This window comes from Ruditapes philippinarum, unplaced genomic scaffold (genome assembly GCF_026571515.1).
Source record: "Ruditapes philippinarum isolate M1 unplaced genomic scaffold, ASM2657151v2 ctg2628_1_1_1_1, whole genome shotgun sequence".
In the NCBI taxonomy this organism is placed as follows: domain Eukaryota; kingdom Metazoa; phylum Mollusca; class Bivalvia; order Venerida; family Veneridae; genus Ruditapes; species Ruditapes philippinarum.
The window spans coordinates 61,738-82,504 of record NW_026867061.1 but is presented as its reverse complement, the minus strand read 5'-3'; the positions used below and the strand labels follow the sequence as shown (position 1 = coordinate 82,504).

The window sequence follows — 20,767 nt, the reverse complement described above, 5'->3', positions numbered from 1 at the left end:
TGTGGTTGTTTTTCCTTTTTTCTGTAATAAGTACTAGATTAGACTAAGCAAAGGACTGGTGATGGACAAATGTTTTTAATTAGAATTTTTTAATATACATAATGAAAATCATGTTTCACCTTTCATGTACCAGAATAATTTGTTGACTTGTGTACTGTATTTCTAAAACAATGACAAGTTCAGTGGCATTTTATTTCCTTTTGTAGTTCAGTTCTTCAAAACAAAAGTAAGTTTGTAAAGAAATAGTTCTGAGTGTAAAAATAAAGTTGTAATTTGAAGATCATATTGTAACATTGGGAACAAATTTGAAGGTTATATCTTGAAATTGTAAACATTGTGAATGTGTGAACTGGTCATATCTTGACATTGTGAATTTGTCAAGGTTATATCTTGATATTGATTGTCATCATCTTGACTTTGTGAATTTGTGAAGGTTATATCTTGACATTTTGAATTTGTGACAGTCAAAGATCTACATTGTGAATTTGTGAAGGTCATATCTTGACATTGTAAAATTGTGAAGGCCAAATCTCAACATTGTGATTTGTGAAGGTCCTATTTTTACATAGTGAATTTGTGAAGGTTATATTTTACAGCACTCACAGTCAATTTAACAGCCCAAACCAAAATCGCAAGCTAACATTGCAAGCTTGTCACAAGCTTGCTGCAAGCTTATGTTGCAAGCTTGCTACTGGCTAGTAATTGGAACCTTGCGGCAAGCTTGCGATCAGTTATTTTAAAAAAATCTGACTGCAAACTAGTTAATATTTAAGCTTGCGCAAGCTTAATCGCAAGCTTAATCGCAAGCTTGCGCAAGCTTAATCGCAAGCTTGCGCAAGCTTAATCGCAAGCTTGCGCAAGCTTAATCGCAAGCTTGCGCAAGCTTATTTGCAAGCTTGCGCAGGTTTATCCGCAAGCCTGCACAGGCTAAGTCGCAAGCTTGTGCATGTATTAGCATAAGCTTAATGTATAAGCTTGCGCAAGCTAAATCGCAGGCTTGCAAAAACTGTAAACCTTATTTGGAAAGGGAGCTGCTACCTATACGAACAGTCTCTGAATCCTATGTAGCATGCAAAAAAAACGCATTAATTACCATGATAAACTTATTTAATAATAAATTGTAAAAAGAAGCTGATGTTAAATTTTTCATTTGCTACTTTAATGTTTTCTTCCAATTACCATGGTAAATAGTCCAGCCTTGATGGAATGGCATTGAAAAAATCCAGCCTAATTCCAGCATCCCTGAATGTTCTTAAAATGTAAAATTCTGGGATGGAATTCAGCACAGGAATGTTTGGGGTAGAATTTTTATGAGTTTAACATGATCACATATTTCTTTCACAAAATTTAATACATATCCTTTAGTCCAAATACAGAATACACCTTACATTCACTATAACACAAACAGTTTTTTTCTAGCTGCAGGTTTTGGTAGGTTCTTGTTTTCTTAGAATCCAACACTTTGTTTTAAGCAATTATTTTGCTCTTAGTCTGTCAGTGACAAACTGTTCAATCTTAAATTTGTTTTAAATGTTTCTGATTATTTAAATTACTATTTCTTTTATCGTTGTCCATTTTTAGTCCTCTGTCTGTGTTTCCTAGAACTTCTTATGGCTGTGCTCACCTTTAAAGATAAAATTCATAATTAATTAAACACAGATGTGGTAATGAACTATGTTTTATTGCATAAATGCAGTTATATTTCATATCTTTTAATAACATCAAATCTAATGTTTCAACAGTATTAACTATTAAATTAAATATTAACTTCAAAAAATACTAAAGCAATGCAGTATATATTATTTCAATGTGCACAAATGTTTAAGAATTTCTCTGTATGAGAATTAAGTAAATTTGTGACAATATTTATTACCCAGTATGTATTTTTTCAAGAAAAGATGTGGAATAGAAAAGTATTGAGATTTAATAATATACCTTTTCAGGATTAATACTGCACATCATTATTAAACACTGCTGCTATTTCTCACAGTCAGCACTTATGTCCCAGCCTGCAAATTATTTATGTATAATGTAATTTTAGATTGTTCCATTGAAAACACAACACATACATGTAAAATAACAAATGATTATGATTGACCCTGTTCAGCTGTACAAAACTACTGATTGTACCATTTAGTCCTATTTAATAAAATTGATTTAATTTGTTTAATTTGCAGGAAATGAAAAAGATCTACTAACATGCCATTTAAACAATATAAAAAATCATTAAAAAGAAATCATTGAATAAATTATATATTACAGATTTTACATGTATAGATTAAATTATCAGAAAAACAAATGCATGAAGTTGAAAATATAAAAACAACATTGATCTCTTGTTACAAATGTTAATAGTTTGATATATAATATAACCTGTTTCTGCATTAATGTAACTTAAGGTTTATAAATACCTGATTCTGTTATATATCTCCTTGTCCCAGGTGATTCTGATTGTTGTCATACCATTACTTAAACACTTTAAAATCTTAAACAAAACAATATCTCCAAAACTGCTAAAATATCAAGTACATCATTCCTCTGTAATTTTGCTCTCTTTGCTGACCCAGATATCTTAGAATTCAAATTTTACAACAGTTACTGTAAAACTGGACAGGTCTATCAGTATGTAAAGCAGGGTTAATCTACTCATCATTTTAACTTTCATTCTTTGAGCGTAAAAGAAAATATCAAATAGCTATTAGATATATAGATTTTAAAAATCATTACAAATTTTTGTACAAAAAGATTGCAATGTCCTTGTAGACACATTCTGCATATGAAATTTATAATGTTATCTCTCCCCAAAATAATCACATGGAACAGCCTGATCTGTCTGAATGACCAGGGAGTAAATTAGTCATGCACAGATGGTCAATGAATTTTATCAAGGTTCTGATGTGTGTAGTGTAAAATCTCAGTGGATGTAGTATTTATTTTCCTAGATAAAAGCAATATAAATTATTGATTAATTTAATATAGAATATATATGAGATTATTTCATGCACTGTTTTTGTTTTGTTTATTTATTTATTGTTATCCAAAAACATGAATTCTTAGAATTTAAAAATGGCAAGCAATGCAATCCCATCTTGATTATTATAGTGTCTGAATGATTGAATCACAGACTTTAATTAATTAATAGTTAAACTTAAAGCCTGTAATTAAATGGATATTATTTCAATGTACATAACTTCATGTAGATTTATTGAAATAATAATATGTATTTAACAATCAATTCATTTACTTCTTTTGCACAGACATTTTTTCTGACTACATGAAATGTTTAATTTAAGTGTTAAATTTCAAATCATTTACAGTAACTTGCATTAAAATAAATGATGATTTTATATTTTCTTTGTAAATTTACAATACTGAGCTGAATATATAAAATAACTAATAACTAATAATAAACTTTAGCGTGGTAATCTAGTTTAAACTAGTTAATTATCACTGATACTATCATTTTTGGAATTTTTTTTTTTAATGTGTACACTTTTGACAAAAATTTTCTAAGTGTTTCATTTACTTTAACAAGAAATTTCTAAGTGTAGATTTGTACAAAAATTTTCTAAGTGTCTACTTATTGCAAGCTTGCAGCATTGCAAGCTTACATCAAATGTTTGCAAGCTTGCATGAATTTTAAACAAGCTTGCAATATATTTCAAAAGTCATCGCAAGCTTGCGCAAGCTTGTTGCAAGCATGCAGCAACCTTGTATTTAAGCTGTAAGCTTGCGGCAAGCTTGTGACAAGCTTGCGGCAAGCTTGTCGCAGGCATGCATTTTGGTTTGGGAGGCTACTATAATGGACTCAATTTTCCCATAAAACTGGAAGGAATCATAAAAATCTGTAGTTGTCTTAATTTGATGAACAGAGGACTAATAGTTATGTCTCGAATGGGAGAGGATGAAACATTAGTGAAATTATATTCATGTAAACTTAAAACATCAGTATTTCTAGAATCAACATGTTAGAATAGACCGAAGACTTAGAGGTTCGGGTGATGTAAATTAATTTAAGATCAAAGCCATCTTAAGAACTGTAATTGTAATATTAAATATATGAATAACACCCCTTCTTAATAGGTTGCATTATGACATTTTTGTATTTTCATTGTAAATTTATTTTTATTTATAATTGTAACCAGTTTTAATTTATTAAGAGAGATTTTTGAACATAGAAATTTCACATTTACCCGGATATTACATATTTAGATATCATATATTTTCCTTCAACAAAACGCACATTAAGCAGATTCATGCACTTTTTTTTATAATAAGAATTTATCCAATATCATCTATATTATAGTCAAGTTTTTTTTTATTTTGATATTGATTTGATTGCCATTAAAATTAATGTGCTCAAGATTTCTAAAAAGGAAAATCCCAGGTTACTTTCTGTTTAGGTTTCTTCCAATGTAGGTGTATCCCTGGCTAAATGGCCAAGGCCTTCAAACCACTTGTCCCTTATTATTTAGGGTTTGAATCTGTGCCAGGAACTTTCGTATTAAAGAATCTATCCTGCTACTTCAGGTGATGTCAGTGCTTTTCAGGTTCTCTCTGGTGCCTGAAATTATGTACAGAGGTCTACGGTCTTCCTAGACCTAAGGTCTTCTTCCACTAGTTATACTGGAAAGTCACAAAAAAGAGCCTTTACGTTGTTTTTTCCCCAGTCATTTGCTAATACATGTAGGTCCAGAGCCCTTTGCATTGTGAAAAAACTTAGCAGTGACTGCCCGTAAAGATAAAAGTATTTCGGCCCCAAAACTGTGTGAAAAAATAGAAATGAAAAACACTCAGGTTTACACTGTGTTGGTAATAAACAAACAAAAATAACTTCCTGTTTAATCTGCATCATGGTATCAGTTATTTGTCTTTAGTGATCCCTTTAACTTAGACAAAAATCTGTAATTTATTCTGAAATACACCATCTTTAAACTAAGTTAAGACAAGTATATGTTTTTCATCTTAAGTTACTTCCCTTTAAGTAACAATGCCAAAAAGGTTCCAGAATTTATCCGATATTTCTATCTTATTCAGTCATTATTCAAAGGTACTTTCTACAAAAAGATGTATTAATTATCTTTTGTCTTCCTTTTTTCATGTCACATAAGAAGTACTAGTATTTGATTTTATCTCGAGTTACTTCCCCTTTCATCAACACAAAGCACATATTATATAACTTTCTATACAGAGTCATGGAAAAATTAAATGTAGTGCTAAATCAATTTTTTCCTGCCATACCAAAATTGGCTACTGAAGAAAAAGATCATTCTTTTATATATTGCACAATATTTTTCAAAGAAATAACAGTTTGGTATAGGGACAGCATAATACCATATATTTTATTTTCAGCATTACCTTAACCTATGGAAACATAAAGGGTATTTCCTCTCATTTAACTATAACTGTTGTGTGTGTGTTATAGATAACCCCATTTACTATTATTTCCAGCCTTGAAATAAATGGTGGTAGACCTATAATTCCTCCTAGCAGAATTGGGATGATTGGTAAGTTATTATACTACATAACAGTTTTTGTCAGTTACTCCCCTTTTCAAAACAGTCTATCCTCTTTTTCAAAGTTACTTCCCTTTATTAAAAAAACTCCATCAGCTTCTGTACAAAATGAAGATATATTTTGAAGAGTATCCATCTAGACAAACTGGTATATTGGAAGAGCTGATTATTTTTGGCTTGGCATCCAAGTATGATCCAGGGCTATGCAGGAGCAGTTTAATAACATATTTTATCTCTTTTTATGTAACTTTAATTGGTAAGCATTCTATTTTCCAAAGTATACCAAAAAGTACTGATAAATATTACATAGTATTACGTAACATAAAATTAAAAGAAGAATTAACAGAAGTTTTTATACACAAAAATAACAATGTTTTACAATTTTTATTTGTTTCTCTAGGCCAGCGTCCAATGACAACACAACCTCGGTCTCGCAAAGAGGATCTCAACAAAATGAATCGTGCAGTTTCAGCACCAGCGCGTGGGAAGAAATCTCCAAGTATAGTCGCAAGTCGATCAAATGATGATAGTCGTCCGTCATCGACAATGACTCGTCCCTCTACTGCCTACAAGTCTCGTCCAGCGTCTGGGTCAGAAAAATCTCTCAAGATTAATGCCCCGTCACCGGATCATCAGTTCAAAACAAGACTTAAAGCATGGCGGGAAGAGAAATAAGCAATTTCATAGTAAAAAAAAATAATAATATAGCATATAATAAAACTGAGTGGGTAGAATTATTTAAATGAAATAAAGGTACTTATTAAAGTCATAGACAAAAAAAAATAATAGCATATAAATTATAACTGAGTGGGTAGAATTATTTTAATGAAATGAAGGTACTATTAAAGTCATAGACAAAAAATATTATAGTATTTTTATAGTATTATTATCAAAGTATGTATCATATCTATTCGTACATTATATTCTCTAATAAACTCCAATGGGTACACATTTTCCAAATGGGACAGGAGGATTTTAAAGTAAAAAACGTTGAATAATGCTGAAATAGAATGCATGTTTTTTATGCCCCCGCCATGTAATGGCCGGGGCATATAGTGTTACCCTGTTCCGTCATTCCGTCATTCCGTCCTTCCATCTTCCGTCATTCTGTCATTCCGTCATCATCAGTTTCCGTTCATTATCTTAAGAACGGTTGCACACATTCAACTCAAATTTGACATATAGATATGTCATGAGAAAATACAGGTCAAGTTTGAATTTGGTCATGGTTCGATGATTTTTGGCAGAGTTATGCCCCTTTTACTTTGAAAATAATATGAAATTTCAGTTTCCGTTCATTATCTCCCCAACGGTACAACACATTCAACTCAAACTTGACATATGGATATGTCATGAGAAAATACAGGTCAAGTTCAAATTTGGTCATGGTTCGATGATTTTTGGCAGAGTTATGCCCCTTTTACTTTGAAAATAATATGAAATTTTCAGTTTCCGTTCATTATCTCCCCAACGGTACAACACATTCAACTCAAACTTGACATATGGATATGTCATGAGAAAATACAGGTCAAGTTCGAATTTGGTCATCGTTCAATGATTTTTGGCAGAGTTATGCCCCTTTTACTTTGAAAATAATATGAAATTTTCAGTTTCCGTTCATTATCTCCCTAAAGGTACAACACATTCAACTCAAACTTGACATATGGATGCGTCAAAGGAATGCGCAGGTCAAGTTCAAATTTGGTCATGGTTCGATGATTTTTGGCAGAGTTATGCCCCTTTCACTTTGAAAGTAATATGAAATTTTCAGTTTCCGTTTATTATCTCCCCAATGGTACAACACATTCAACTCAAATTTGACATATGGATATGTTTTTGGAATGCCCAGGCCAAGTTCGAATTTGGTCATGGTTCAATGATTTTTGGCAGAGTAATTCCCCTTTCACTTTAAAAATAATAATTTTATGAAATTTACAGTTTCTGTTCATTATCTACCCAACAGTGTTACATATTCATCTTAAATTTGACATATGGATATGTCAAAGGAATGGGCAGGTCAAGTTGGAATTTGGTCATGGTTTGGTGATTTTTTGGCAGAGTTATGTCCCTTTCACTTTGAAAATAATATAGATACATCTTAGGAATAAGCAGTTTAAGTTTGAATTTGGTCGTGGTTCAATGATTTTGGACAAACTTATCTTTCCTGAATGTTGGAAAAATTTTGAACTTTCAGTTTCAGCACTCATACTTTTAGCAATTATTTTGGCTACAAATATGCAATATGCTATTTTTAAAAGGTTAAGACTGAATAATTTCAGTGCTTTGAACATTGTATGAAAATGGTTTGTGTTAACATTGAAAAGTTTTAAGGGCTTTGAACTTAAAATGAAACAAATAATTAATGCACCATCTGAAATTTTGGCTGCATGCGGGGGCATCCGTGGCATGATGACACATTTCTAGTTTTTCTTCTTTTTTTTCTTTGGCTAATTGCTGCTTGATAATACATACTGGAAACACCAGCTGTAAAATAAGTTTTGCGACTTTCCTTGGATGTATAATTAACATCTATTATCTTAGTAAGTTAATTTTCCTTCTGTATGTCAAAAAATGGGGCATTTATTCAAGATTGTTTGATATTTTTCTTTTTTTAACTAATCTGTTTCAAAGAAAAAGTCTAGCTATCATCATGATCATGATTGCTATGGTCATCATGCAAAAACATTTATGTAGCCCATTTTTTCAAAAGGTATCAACTTGAAACTTGGACTTATACTTGCGTATCATGACCAGGTGCAGTTTTTAGACAAGGGGCATAATTCTGAAAGCAATAGAATTATTCTGGAGTTGTGCCCCTTTGTAACTTAAAATGTTTTACAGATGAGTGTTTACACCACATGCAGTGCTTTTGTTTTTCTGTTACTTTTTGCGAAGAGTAAATCAATGATCCTTTTATTTATTTTGTATTTGTTTATGTCTTTAAATTCTTATCAATACTGTATACACTGTAATTATATTCTCAGGAAAGTTCAATGATTTTGCAAGAATGGTGTGAGGAAAATTAAAGATTGGAAACCATTTTAAAATGAATGAGTTTCTAATTGGGTTATAAAAAGTAAAGGTGATAAATAAGACAAATGAAATATCAGCATTCAAATTCTGATCAAATTTTCTATTGAAAAAGTAACTAGTTCAAAAAAATAAGTTTTGAATTGAATCCATAGATATTATAGATTTATAGTACATGTTCAACAGTCTTTGAACTGAGCTTAAAGTGAAATTTATTTGTATTAATTTTTCATTTATTACACAGTCTGTTTTGAATGTGTTTTTATTATAGTATGTTTGAGATATTTGTTTTCTTATGTTTTTACTGTTGGCAACAAATAGTTTGCTTGCTTTTTTTTTTTACATGTTTGCCATGGCATAACTTTTTAGATGTCATTTTCACAATTTAAAACAAGATAGTGTATATATTTTCAGTAATAGGTTAAAATAAGTTTTAACAATGCCTTCATTTATGTAAAAATTATGCCAGAGTACCCTTAAGTTGCACATTTTAAAATTTTGTAATTCTCAGTTAGTTTTTGAAGCATCATTGTGCATTTTGATTTTTTAATAAAGCGTGATCATATTTACATATTCTTCATTTATAATTGACACAGTAATAGGGTAATTTTATCATAGTTTTAAAGGCCCATCATGCCTTAGTAATGTTTTTTATTTTTATTTCTGAAATGTTTTCTACTTTTGGACTCCTTTTATAGTTTCCAATAAGGTGCTTAATGGCTACACACTTGAACCATCCTTTGCTTCCTTTTTTTTTTGATAAGACAGTTATAGAGATTTAGTATTTTGTATGCATGTCAAAATACAAATTTGTTTACATTCTGTAACTGTAATGATAAACTGAAATGTTATAAAACACTTGTTTATCCTTTCTAAAATTCAGGTTCATTTTTAGCTCGACTATACGAAGTATATGGAGAGCTGTCCTACTCGCCCCGGCGTCCGCGTCCAGATTTTAGATTAAAGTTTTGGTGCAGTAAAATATTTTTCACTATAACTTTGTCATTTCTTAAGGTATCAACTTCAAACTTCAAATATATGTTCCTTATCATCAACCACATCTTATGTGACAAGGTTCATAACTCTAGCACCAATATTTTCAGATTTATCTCCCCTTGAACTTAGAATTTTCCTTAAAAAATACGATTTTTACTGTTACTTCTTTATTTCTTAAGGGATCAACCTCATACTTCAAATATATGTACCTTATCATCATCCCCATCTTATGTGACAAGGTTCATAACTCTAGCACCAATATTTTCAGATTTATCTCCCCTTGAACTTAGAATTTTCCTCAAAAAGTACTATTTCTTACTGTTTCTTCTTAATTTCTTAAGGGATCAACCTCATACTTCAAATGTATTTACGTTATCATCATCCCCATCTTATGTGACAAGGTTCATAACTCTAGCACCAATATTTTCAGATTTATCTCCCTTTGAACTTAGAATTTTCCATTAAAAATATTATTTTTTACTGTTACTTATTTATTTCTAAAGGCTTCAACTTCATACTTCAAATATATTTACGTTATCATCATCCACATCTTATGTGACAAGGTTCATAACTCTAGCACCAATATTGCAATAATTATCTCCCCATTAACTTAGATTTTTTTACTAGAAAAATGTTATTTTTTATTATAACATTTTTATTTTTAAAGGTATCTACTTCAAACTTCAAATTCTTTCCTTATCATCAATTACATTTTATGTGGCAATGTTCATAACTCTTGAAGCAATATTTACAGATTTATCTCTCTTTGAACTTAGGATTTTCTTTAAGAAATATAATAACTTCTTTACTTTTAAAGGTATCTACTTCAAACTTCAAATATATATATCTTATCATTACACAAATGTTGTGTGACAAGGTCCATAACTCTAGCATGACTATTTCTAGAATTATTCCCCTTGACCTTGGAATTTATGTTAACAAATGTTATTTTTTTACTATTACTTAATACATAATTATACATAATTGATTTTTCTTTCATAGTTTTGTCCTCCTTACTGCGTCCAGTATTTTGTTAGTCGAGCTTCGCTGTCTCCTGTGACAGCTCTTGTTATTCATTTTCTCAGGCATAATGTGACTTTAAGGGAAACTTGGTGATGTCCTGTATCAGAGTTGTATATTGATGCAAAGAAATCATTGTTGTATATTAAAATGTTATAGTTCTTGCACATGAATATTGAAAGTATCATTTAAATAGTTGTATGCAAGTCCATGTACCTTTAAATTACTTTATTCTTATAAATGAGAAAATTAATATTTATTTTTTGTTGTTGTATTTGTTGTTAAATTTCATTTTGCTCATTTGTGTGTGTGTGTGAATTTAACTAATTAGATAATTGGTTCCATTACATATTTACCATTATTTGTTACCCGCCTTAGTCTATATTGAACCGGTATGAAAGTATATTTGCTAAGAGCTAAGAAAAACTCAGAAAACTGTGGAGTTACAGCCCTTAATTGAATCAATCAGGCACTTAAGTGTAAAGGTCCTTAAATAATTCAAACACCATCAAGAAGTGAACCTAGAATTATTAGAACTCTTTTGAGTAATATTAACCCTTGAATTAATCAGAAAATTCTTAGAATTGACCCATGGATTATTCAGACACTCTTGAGGGTAATATTGGCCCTTATGAATTTAATCTTTCAAACACCCTGGAAATTGGGCATTGAACTTTTCATACCGTTGAATAATGTATGCTGTTGAATTAAACAGTCACTTGAGTGATGGGCATTGGATCTTATTGAACCTTGAATCATTTTATAGCTACATTGTCATATTGAATTAAAGCATTTTATTACTTAATATCAATTTAATAGATTGTCAGTTAAAATAAAGTTAAAATAGCTCAATAACAATTGTCTCTAATTGTGTTGGTTATTATCTTATAATAGTTGTAAATAAGATTTCTATATGTATGTCAAATTGATATTCTTTTTATATAAAAACGCTTTAAAGTTTTAGAAGAAATATATTTTTTATTTAATAATTGAAGCATTTCTGTTTTTGTTCTCTAGTTTTTTTATGACTTTTGTGTTGTCATTGTTCAACAGTTTGAGCATTGTGATATTTTTTAGAATTGTTAAGTTATTTTGTGATCATTTGCCATAATAAAGTTTAATATTTCATATGGTTGTTTTCTTTCATTCTTCAACAACAATTTCTTTAAATTATCTTTCCTCCGAAACCAATTAAAAATATTGACCAAAGTTTACAAGAACGCGTTCACCTACCAAAATTGTTCAAATGGCCCCAGATGGTTGCATATATAGGTCACAGAGCCAAAAACAGGGTTTCAAAAATGTAGATTTCAAAATGCTTCTGAGGGATTACTTTTTTATCCAGATTTTTAAAAAAACAACACAGTGTCTGATTCCACAAAGCCAAGACTTGAACTATCATCTGGGTGTCATGTACCAAAGTTGGATAACTTAAATGTCTCTTTGATCAAAATAAGTCGAACTTTGGGTCAAGAATTTTCATTTCTTTTTTTTGTTTTTAGAAAAAAAACTTTGATACAAAGTCTTATAATCTGAAAGCCAAGGGGCTAAGTCTTAGATATCTGGCACGAAAACGTCATCATATTGAGTTCAAATAAAAATTATTCTGACTAGCCAAAATTGGCTCTGTTTTTGGAAGATTTGTGTGTTTACTCTATATACATTGTAGTAAACATTGACGAACATTTTCTGAAACCCCAAGGACTAAAGCTGTGATATTTGGCATGGAACATCATCTAGCGGACCTCTACTACGATTGTTCAAACTATGTGGACCGGAGGGAGTCGTTGCGTTTTCTTTATATGTATAAACTATAACATTAATATTTTCTCTTAAACTCCTAGGTCTTGAGATGAAACAATCTTGTGAACATGTACTAAAATCTTTTTAAATTGTGGCTCTGAAATTTGTCTGTGGGTGGTAGGGTGGGAGGAAAGTTGTTCTCCACTTTTTTCTATGAAACTTTTTAGGAGGACGAGATGTTGGATATTCAATTTGGAGGTTGGTTAAAACATGTAGATGACTCTTTTTGATTTTGCGGACAGTCGGTCAAAGGTAAATGTTACTTTGGTATTGACCACTGTCAATAGCTAGAGACAAATATGTGTGCTTTCTCCGCTGTGTCTAGCAGGGCAATTGGGATATAAATCGCAGTCAGCAATAATTCTTATTATATTTATCGGTTATTATCAACGATAATATATATGAACTGGGATTTTTTTTTTGGGGGGGGGGGGGGGGGATTAAAAATATATATGGTCTTCTGGATGATATATATACACGTAGCCGTTTTGAAAACCTTAAATATGGAAACGTGTGCATGCATATAACAAAAAGGGAATGATAACAAGAATAGACGTGTGAATTATGCTTTTATTAATTTATTTTCCAAAGCAATTCTCAAATGACAAAAATGAATAAGTCGTTCTTGAATTTAATGTTAATTGCTTCCATTGATTGCCATGTATTTTTAACATCTTAGAAAGATTAAGTTCATACGCATTCAAACATTATTTTAATGTGCGAGAATAATTTATTTAATTAACAGCCTCTGAAAGTATATAACGTCATAGTGTGCAGTATGCAGCAATGGTTTCACCTTCGTCCAGATGGACCAAAAATAGTTACCAGTCCTATTGTCACCAGGCCCCGTGTTCACAAAGAAAAGACCAGGATCAGGTGATCATGATTTTATTTTCATTATTTTATAAAATTAAAATTGATTGTATTCATGCTAGAATTAAATGGTACATATTCGAATTGTAAATAATTGCTTAATTATTTGCAAAGAAACAAACCTATGATGGGATAAAATCAACTAATAACAAAGCAAATACAAAAATAATAGGATCAAAATGAGGATCTATTTTAGGATTTAGATCAAAATTTGGATCAACTGTAAAATGCCCATTTCTTGTAAAAATAACAATAAAATTCTCAACTTTCATAAACATGCTATTTTAAGTCCAGTTTCATCAATTTTATATTGAATATTTAATCTATGAGGATAAATAATGGAGAATATTTGAGTTTTAAATTTGATCCTGACCTCGATCCTGATCCCTAAATCTTTGTGAACACGGGGCCAGTATATAGCCAGGCCAGCCTGAACATTCGGGAAGTTAGAACAGGCTATATGTTTACATGTATAATGTTTGCTGACTTATGGATTTTTTTATTTTGATATCCCTAATGAATAGTTCTAATAATAGAAGCTGGTGAGGTCCATTAAAGAAACTCAGCTTGTTTATGATTAGATATAAATTAAATGATCACTGCCTTAGCTTCATGGATGACTTTTGACCGATAGTTTGTTTTGTTGCTTTTTCCACTTTTAAGAATATAGACGGTGTCTTGAACTTGTTTTTGGGGAGGCTATGCCGACCCAATGTTAATAACCGTCCGTCAAATCTTACTGCCGCGGTAATCAGGTCAAAAAATAGTACCTTGATTTTTTCTAAGCTGACTCATCACTCATCACAGACATTTACAATATGAAAATATTTTCATTCTTTAATTTCATATCTGCAATTTGTAAAGATAATAATTCTCTGAAAAATTCTTGATTTTTGTTTAAATCACTACTCCGTGACGTCATACTGCCGCGGTAATCAGGTTTAGGCATACGTACGTCTGTAATAAATAGTTCTGGTATGAAAACCCTTCAAAATAATAACTTTATCAATATTTTTTTAACAAAAAGCATAAATGAAAATTTATAAGTAAATGCTTTAATTTAGTGGCAAATATTCTTTATTATTTTTGATAACAATTTTCCAATTACTACGCAGCGACCAACTGTTTATGACGGGTCATTAACTAGAACGTTGCAACACCGTATTCTCAATATCATGCATGTTCTTTTGTTGTTATAAACCATTAATAGTCCTTAATATTTTTTAAAGACAAATAATTGTAAACTGTCGCTTACATCAGAGACATGGGTCATGCTTGCGTGATAACTAAGGAAAACTAACTTATTAGTACACCCCAGGAGGCTGTACGCGGAAAACGCTCATAAACCGCTATATCATATAGCTGTTATAGTAAATATTTTGCATACATTTAACTAAAAATTCACTGATGGTGATGAACATATAGTTTAAAAACATTATATTCTTGAACCATTATCGCCGAAAAAAACTATTTAACTACAAAACCCTAAGGACCCTCCGACAAAATTCCAGCACAATATTACATTTTACATTAGCAAAATAAAAAAAGCAATACTTATATTTTCATCTTACATAATTCATTAATCAAACTTTTAACATAAAAGTATCTTTGGCAATTGACAGATCCCTACTCTGATCTTTTATTTGTATAGGAATAAATTTAAACATGTGCTCTTTTGTTTAGGAATATTTTGTAGTGAAAGTCTTATATATTCACTAATCTCATAATTAGAATTAGACAGGTCAGGGATTTATACAACCAGTTGTTTAGTTAACTATGCTCATTTTAATCCCAATAGAAACATTCAAATATTTGGGGTAAAAACATGACCAAAGTACCTAGTAGTCGTTTACCCGATGGTGATCCCATTAAACTGATTATAGATTCGAATTGATTAGAAAACACAAATAGAAACATGTGTTTCCGTACAACAAAAATCGGAAGTAAAGCGAACAGTTAATTGACAGAAATATGTGGTCAAATATGTTTTAACAAGGAAATAATTATTTCAGAGAAAGACGCAAAGATCAGTATGATCCCGTATTGTGTAATTAGAAAGTTTATTCAATTCTAGGACATACATCATAATTTGATAGTCCATGTGTAATAAAATTCAAATTTTCAATACAGATTATGAGATACATAAAAAATATTAAAGAATAAGAAGCTTTAATTAAAAAACAAAAACAAAAACCGCATACATATACAAATTACTTACAGTCGAGCATCGGGAAGTCATTAACATATCTTACGAAACTTTAATTTGAAAACGATATTTGCGCGCGCTGAAGTGATTAATGTTTATTTGAAAAATAAAAAAAAGAACTTTTATGTTTGTGTTCTAAAAATAATCGGCGGCATAAGAGGAATTTCTTATTCATTTTACAACACTTGAAAAATTACTACAGAAAATGTGTTGTTGTTTTTTTGTTTTGTTTTCAACAAAAGTGTGTGTGTTTTAAGTTTATTTATACTCGGCGCCGGAAAAACCATATGTCCGAGATTATAGCATCTGGAACGTCTTTTTCAAGCAGATTCTTCCTGGAAGCCCATTCTTCGTTCTTTGGTGGTAAAGGAGACGACAATACCGTCAAGGCATCAACTTTCTGACTGACGACAACAAAAACGGCATCTATTAGCGCCAAACCTCCAGAGTAAGTCACGACAGGTCAACCAATCACCTCTGGTACTTATGATAACTTGACTATGACCTTCCGTGTGCCTTCTCCGCGACGTGCACGCCTCTGGAGGGATTTGGAGAAGTTTCAACAAAAACTTCCAAAACACGCCATTTATAACACCATTCATAGCACTGACGGTTTCGATGTTCTCATCTATTTGCGGGAAATGGTCGACATGGAAAACCCTACGTAATAACCGCACACCCTGTTAACAACAGATTTTCCGCAGTATATATTTCAAGCTAGTGAGGTTTAAAAATACACGTAGAATCTATCGATTAACTACCATAAGTTGGTTGAGTGTTGGCGGTATATTAAGCCGTTTTCTCGGTGTTATTTTTATTTCTAGTTTGATAACTTCACTTTTTAAATTATCAAGTTTACTCCTTTTATTTGATCTTAATACACAAACGACCTGGGGAATAACTCGGGATCTGATTCTTAGAGAAGACGGACATATATTCTGAAATAAGAAGTAAAATACTGAACTCCGCTATCCGAAACTTTATTTTCAAATCATATTATTATATTGTACAAAACTGTAATTCATGAACATATGAATACTTAACAATATTGCATAGATTGTAATGTAAAACATACATATATAAAGTTAATTTTTTTTAATATAAATTGTAAATATTGTTTGTAAATAAAATTGTATGTACCATTTGTAAATAGTAACAAAAGTTCCTTAACAGAATATTTTTGATAAATCATAACTATCCAAATTTTGTTCTATGTATTTCTAAGAATTATGAATACACAAAACTAACAAATAATATGAACAGATTTATAAATTTTTAAGAAGAACTTTTAGCTTACCTGAAATAAGAAGTAAAATACTGAACTCCGCTATCCGAAACTGCGGTTTGCGGGATGCGGGCTCAATTTATACAGTTTTCCGAATCTTGGTAAAACATGCATCCTAATTTGGGGGAAACGTTTGTGCTACTTGATCAGTGGTCAGGTACTTCATGCTATTAGAAATGTATATCGTATTGTCCAGTTTCTATGTCAATATATTACTAGCGATAGGAGAAATTTGTGGATTCAGCATGTAAAGGTAACATCATTTATGAATGAAACTTGTGCAGGTTAAGCATAGAAAGGTTTGAACTTCTGCCAATCATTACTCAAAATATATTTATCAGGAAATTGGCCTGATAGGTATAAAAAGAAGATATAACTTCCTGATCAATTTTCACTTAGGTTGATTCAGTTTTGAATAAGCTTTGCAGATATGTATTTTTTCAAGAAATATTTAGCTTTAATATTATCCGACGCCGTCGGTAATGAAATGGGAATAATTTTCTGAAACGTGATTTTATTCGAGATTTGCTTCTGGAGAAGACAACCTTCTGTCCGTAGAGCATGAATATTAATACTCATCGCAAGACAGTATCTTATTGATCTCAATTATGGTACATCTAAACGTGTATAATTTTTATGTTCAATAAAAATGTTGCATCACTTGCAGTTGTTATTATCATTCAATAATATTAAAATGACATAAAGTATTTATGATGAACAGTCCTAGAATATTTTGATAAGGAACCGTCAGTTGTAAAATGTTATTGTTATCTGATAATGAACAGTCGTCATACTTGCTGGTATGTCATTTATTATTGACAGTTTAGGTTTTTGAAAATTTGCATGATTAACAGTCCGAATGTAGACCTCAATGAAATGTTCTGGAATATTAACAAAATGAATAGTCAACCACATTAACCATATATATGAATGGTTGAACACAACAGTAAGGATAAATAGCGCAATGTGCATATCTTTTTATTTTGGTAGCATATCTTAAGCAAAAAGAAAAGAAACTATAAGTCTGAAACATTCTCTCATAGCCTCCCCATCAGTACATTCAGTGCTTTGATTGTTTCCATGTTACCAAGTTATAATTCCAATAAAGACGATTATTCGAGTTTTCCTGTATTTTAACATTTGTTTTCGTGCTCAGGTTTGTCGTCTGCTGCAATATACAATCAACTTCTAGTTTCTATCACATGACGTAGCTGTAAGCTATCAAAACCAAACTCCATAACTTCTGAAGAAGTAAAATAACAGTTTTATACTCTTTGAAAAAAAGACGAATAAAAAGAGGAATAAAGAAATTTCTTTAATTTTGTATAACGAAAAGAAATGTACGATAATGCATTTCTAAACATTTTTCAGGTTTTTTTTCTGAAATTTGTTTACATATATTGCGTAACCTGCTTCTAAAACCATCATCGTATTATTTTTTAGGTATTATTCCGATAATTTAATTTTGTTTCATAATTGAATATACAATGTATATTTAAAACGTATATTTACCAGAAAAAAATGAAACATAAAAACAATTGAGTCCCGTTTTGTTATAGCCTACAATATTGGAATAATATTTTTAATAATCTCGACAATGAAGAGACACAATAACAAGGGATATTTTAAATAAAAATTCATTTGAAAGAAAGTAGTCGTGTTGGCACTTACCATATTAATACACAAATTCAGCATTTCTTAGTGCGTCTCCTCTCTCAGTTCAATAAATAGTGATAACCTCTAAGTCATCACTGTCATCATCAAGTCCTACAGTTCTTGAAGGGACTTCACTGAGGTTTAAAAGTCTAAAAACATAACATTTGAATTTCTTACTTAAATGAGCTGGGGCACTTTAAACAGTAATATATGCAAAGATAGTTAAGAAATATACTTTGAAATAAATTGATAATCGTATTTTGATGCTTTTCTTAGCCTTATTTGAGTGAAAAGCGTTTAAACGCTTTTCAGTTTGAGTCAGTTTTTTACAATTTGAATATTTATTCCGGAAAAACGGTTTGCGCGAATGATCTGAAATTTTGCACAAAGATTAGTGGTCTAAACCTACATCAAATGGTACAATTATCTGGAAAAAATATTTTCAGTCCCATCATGTCAAAAAACCTCAGTGGAGTCCCTTTAAGTTCTCACCGAAGTTATATCTACTTTTTGTCGTCTGCTCCTCGTTTTCTTTTACCGGTAAAGTTGATTTAGTCTTTATAAAAACATCGCTGTTGGATTACTTAGGAGGAATATACGGAAACCCAGCGAGGACTTCCTTGTTTCCCTGTGAAACGAACACGTCTGACGATTTATATACCCTTGTAATCACTAGATTGTCATCGTTTATTTTACACTTCCTCTTGAAACAACATAGCAGGGTGTCTAAAATGCTAGCGATTGTCGATCTTCTGTTCATAATTTTGCTCTTTTCCAGGATTGTTACCGTAGTGTCTTAATGACGCTTAGATACAACGTTTAATGACGTCATAATCAACTTGTTGCGCAAAAAATAAAGAAATTTAAAAAAAAGTTTCTTTTTTCAATGATTAAAAAAATCTGTTTACCTGGAAATCATGTTTTAAGAGTATTGTTTATGAAATTAAACTTAAATTATAAAAAAGTGAAAAAAACAAAAACAATGAAATCAATAAGATTTAAAAACTGGTATATCGGCGCGTTCTATATCGATATTTTGACGTCATAAGAAGACGTCAACGATACAGGCAAATTCATTGTAGTGTTTTGGAAAGCATTAACAAGGAAACTCAAAATCATTATGCCACCTGTATATAAATCACGCAACACTCTTCAGTTATGGCAACTTAAAGAATTTACCTGGTTTTCCGTAAAGGGACTATTTTGCTTAAAGACCTTTAATTTATCTTTTTTAAAAGGGACTATTTTTGTTTTCTTCCGAAAAGAGTTATTTTCAACTTGGATGCAGCTCAGAAATTTGATAAAGCAGAAAATGATAAAAAGGACAGATGAATCAGAAACGCGGATCAGATTTATGTGGCTCGAGATCGAGGAGAGAAGAAAAAGATTTAATCGGCGGAGACACAAGGGATGCTGCGTTTCAAGAAAGTGATGTTGTAGAAGTTTTATTTATTTATTTTAACTGCCATGTTCTGATTAACGAGTCAGGATTTATTTCATGCTTTCCAATATATCAGATGATTATATTCTATCGATAAACCACTAGTGAAATTTATAAAATATATAATTTTCACTGTACACACATAGCCGGAATATATCGGAATGCGGATGAAAAGAAAATCATAACTAAATGGAATAACAGGTAGAAATAAATGCCGTCATGCGTAAATTTGCCATCATACATCATGTTAAAAATGTAACAAAATTAGAGAAATTTAACAGACCTATATTTCAAAATTGATGATGTGACGTCATGATGTGATGACGTCACAAAGGAGAATGCGTGACGTTACGCGGCAAAATCGGTAAAAAAAAATACTTAAAATCACTTAAAAAGCATGATATAAAAAGAAAATTTATTTGTTTTACATATAAGATAGAAATATATTTCATTCGTGAACACCAGCTACTATATTTTCACTCGGGCTACGCCACTCGTGAAAATATTGCAACTGGTGTTCACTCAGTGAAATTATATTTCAATCTTACATGCAAAACAAACAAATATCCTCTACTGTATATATTTAATGTGCTGAAAATGATTACAGACCTCAACATACTTTAATATTGACTTGTCAGTTAAAGAAAGAAAGGTCAGGAAAAATGCTTTTAATTTAAATACATGTTTGGAAGCAAGTTAGTTCCAAAGTAATCCTTCAACCCAGATGACATAATTTATCACACACCCGTGTCGCTTTTGCGACTTCGTAAATGTGGTATTGCACAGCTGTGCATATATTTTGACGTGACGTCATTAGCATTATACAAACATAGTGTAAAGACGCGCTAAATGTTAGCGTTATACTATAGGTGCGTCAATGAAAAAAAGACTCTTATTTCACTTTAAACAGTCTTTATTTTGAGTATGTGATAAATAGAATA

The 20,767-nt window shown here is 30.9% G+C and overlaps 1 protein-coding gene across 1 annotated transcript in view; it reads left to right on the top strand.

Annotated features, from left to right (window-relative positions):
• LOC132734690 (ankyrin and armadillo repeat-containing protein-like) overlaps positions 1–6,604 on the top strand; it is a 61,236-nt gene extending 54,632 nt beyond the window's left edge. The window contains exons 25-26 of the mRNA XM_060721479.1: positions 5,452–5,507; positions 5,917–6,604. Coding sequence (XP_060577462.1) covers positions 5,452–5,507; positions 5,917–6,191 — 331 coding nt within the window. The 3' untranslated portion in view covers positions 6,192–6,604. The remainder of the gene's footprint in view (positions 1–5,451; positions 5,508–5,916) is intronic.
• The last annotated feature ends 14,163 nt before the right edge of the window (positions 6,605–20,767 follow it).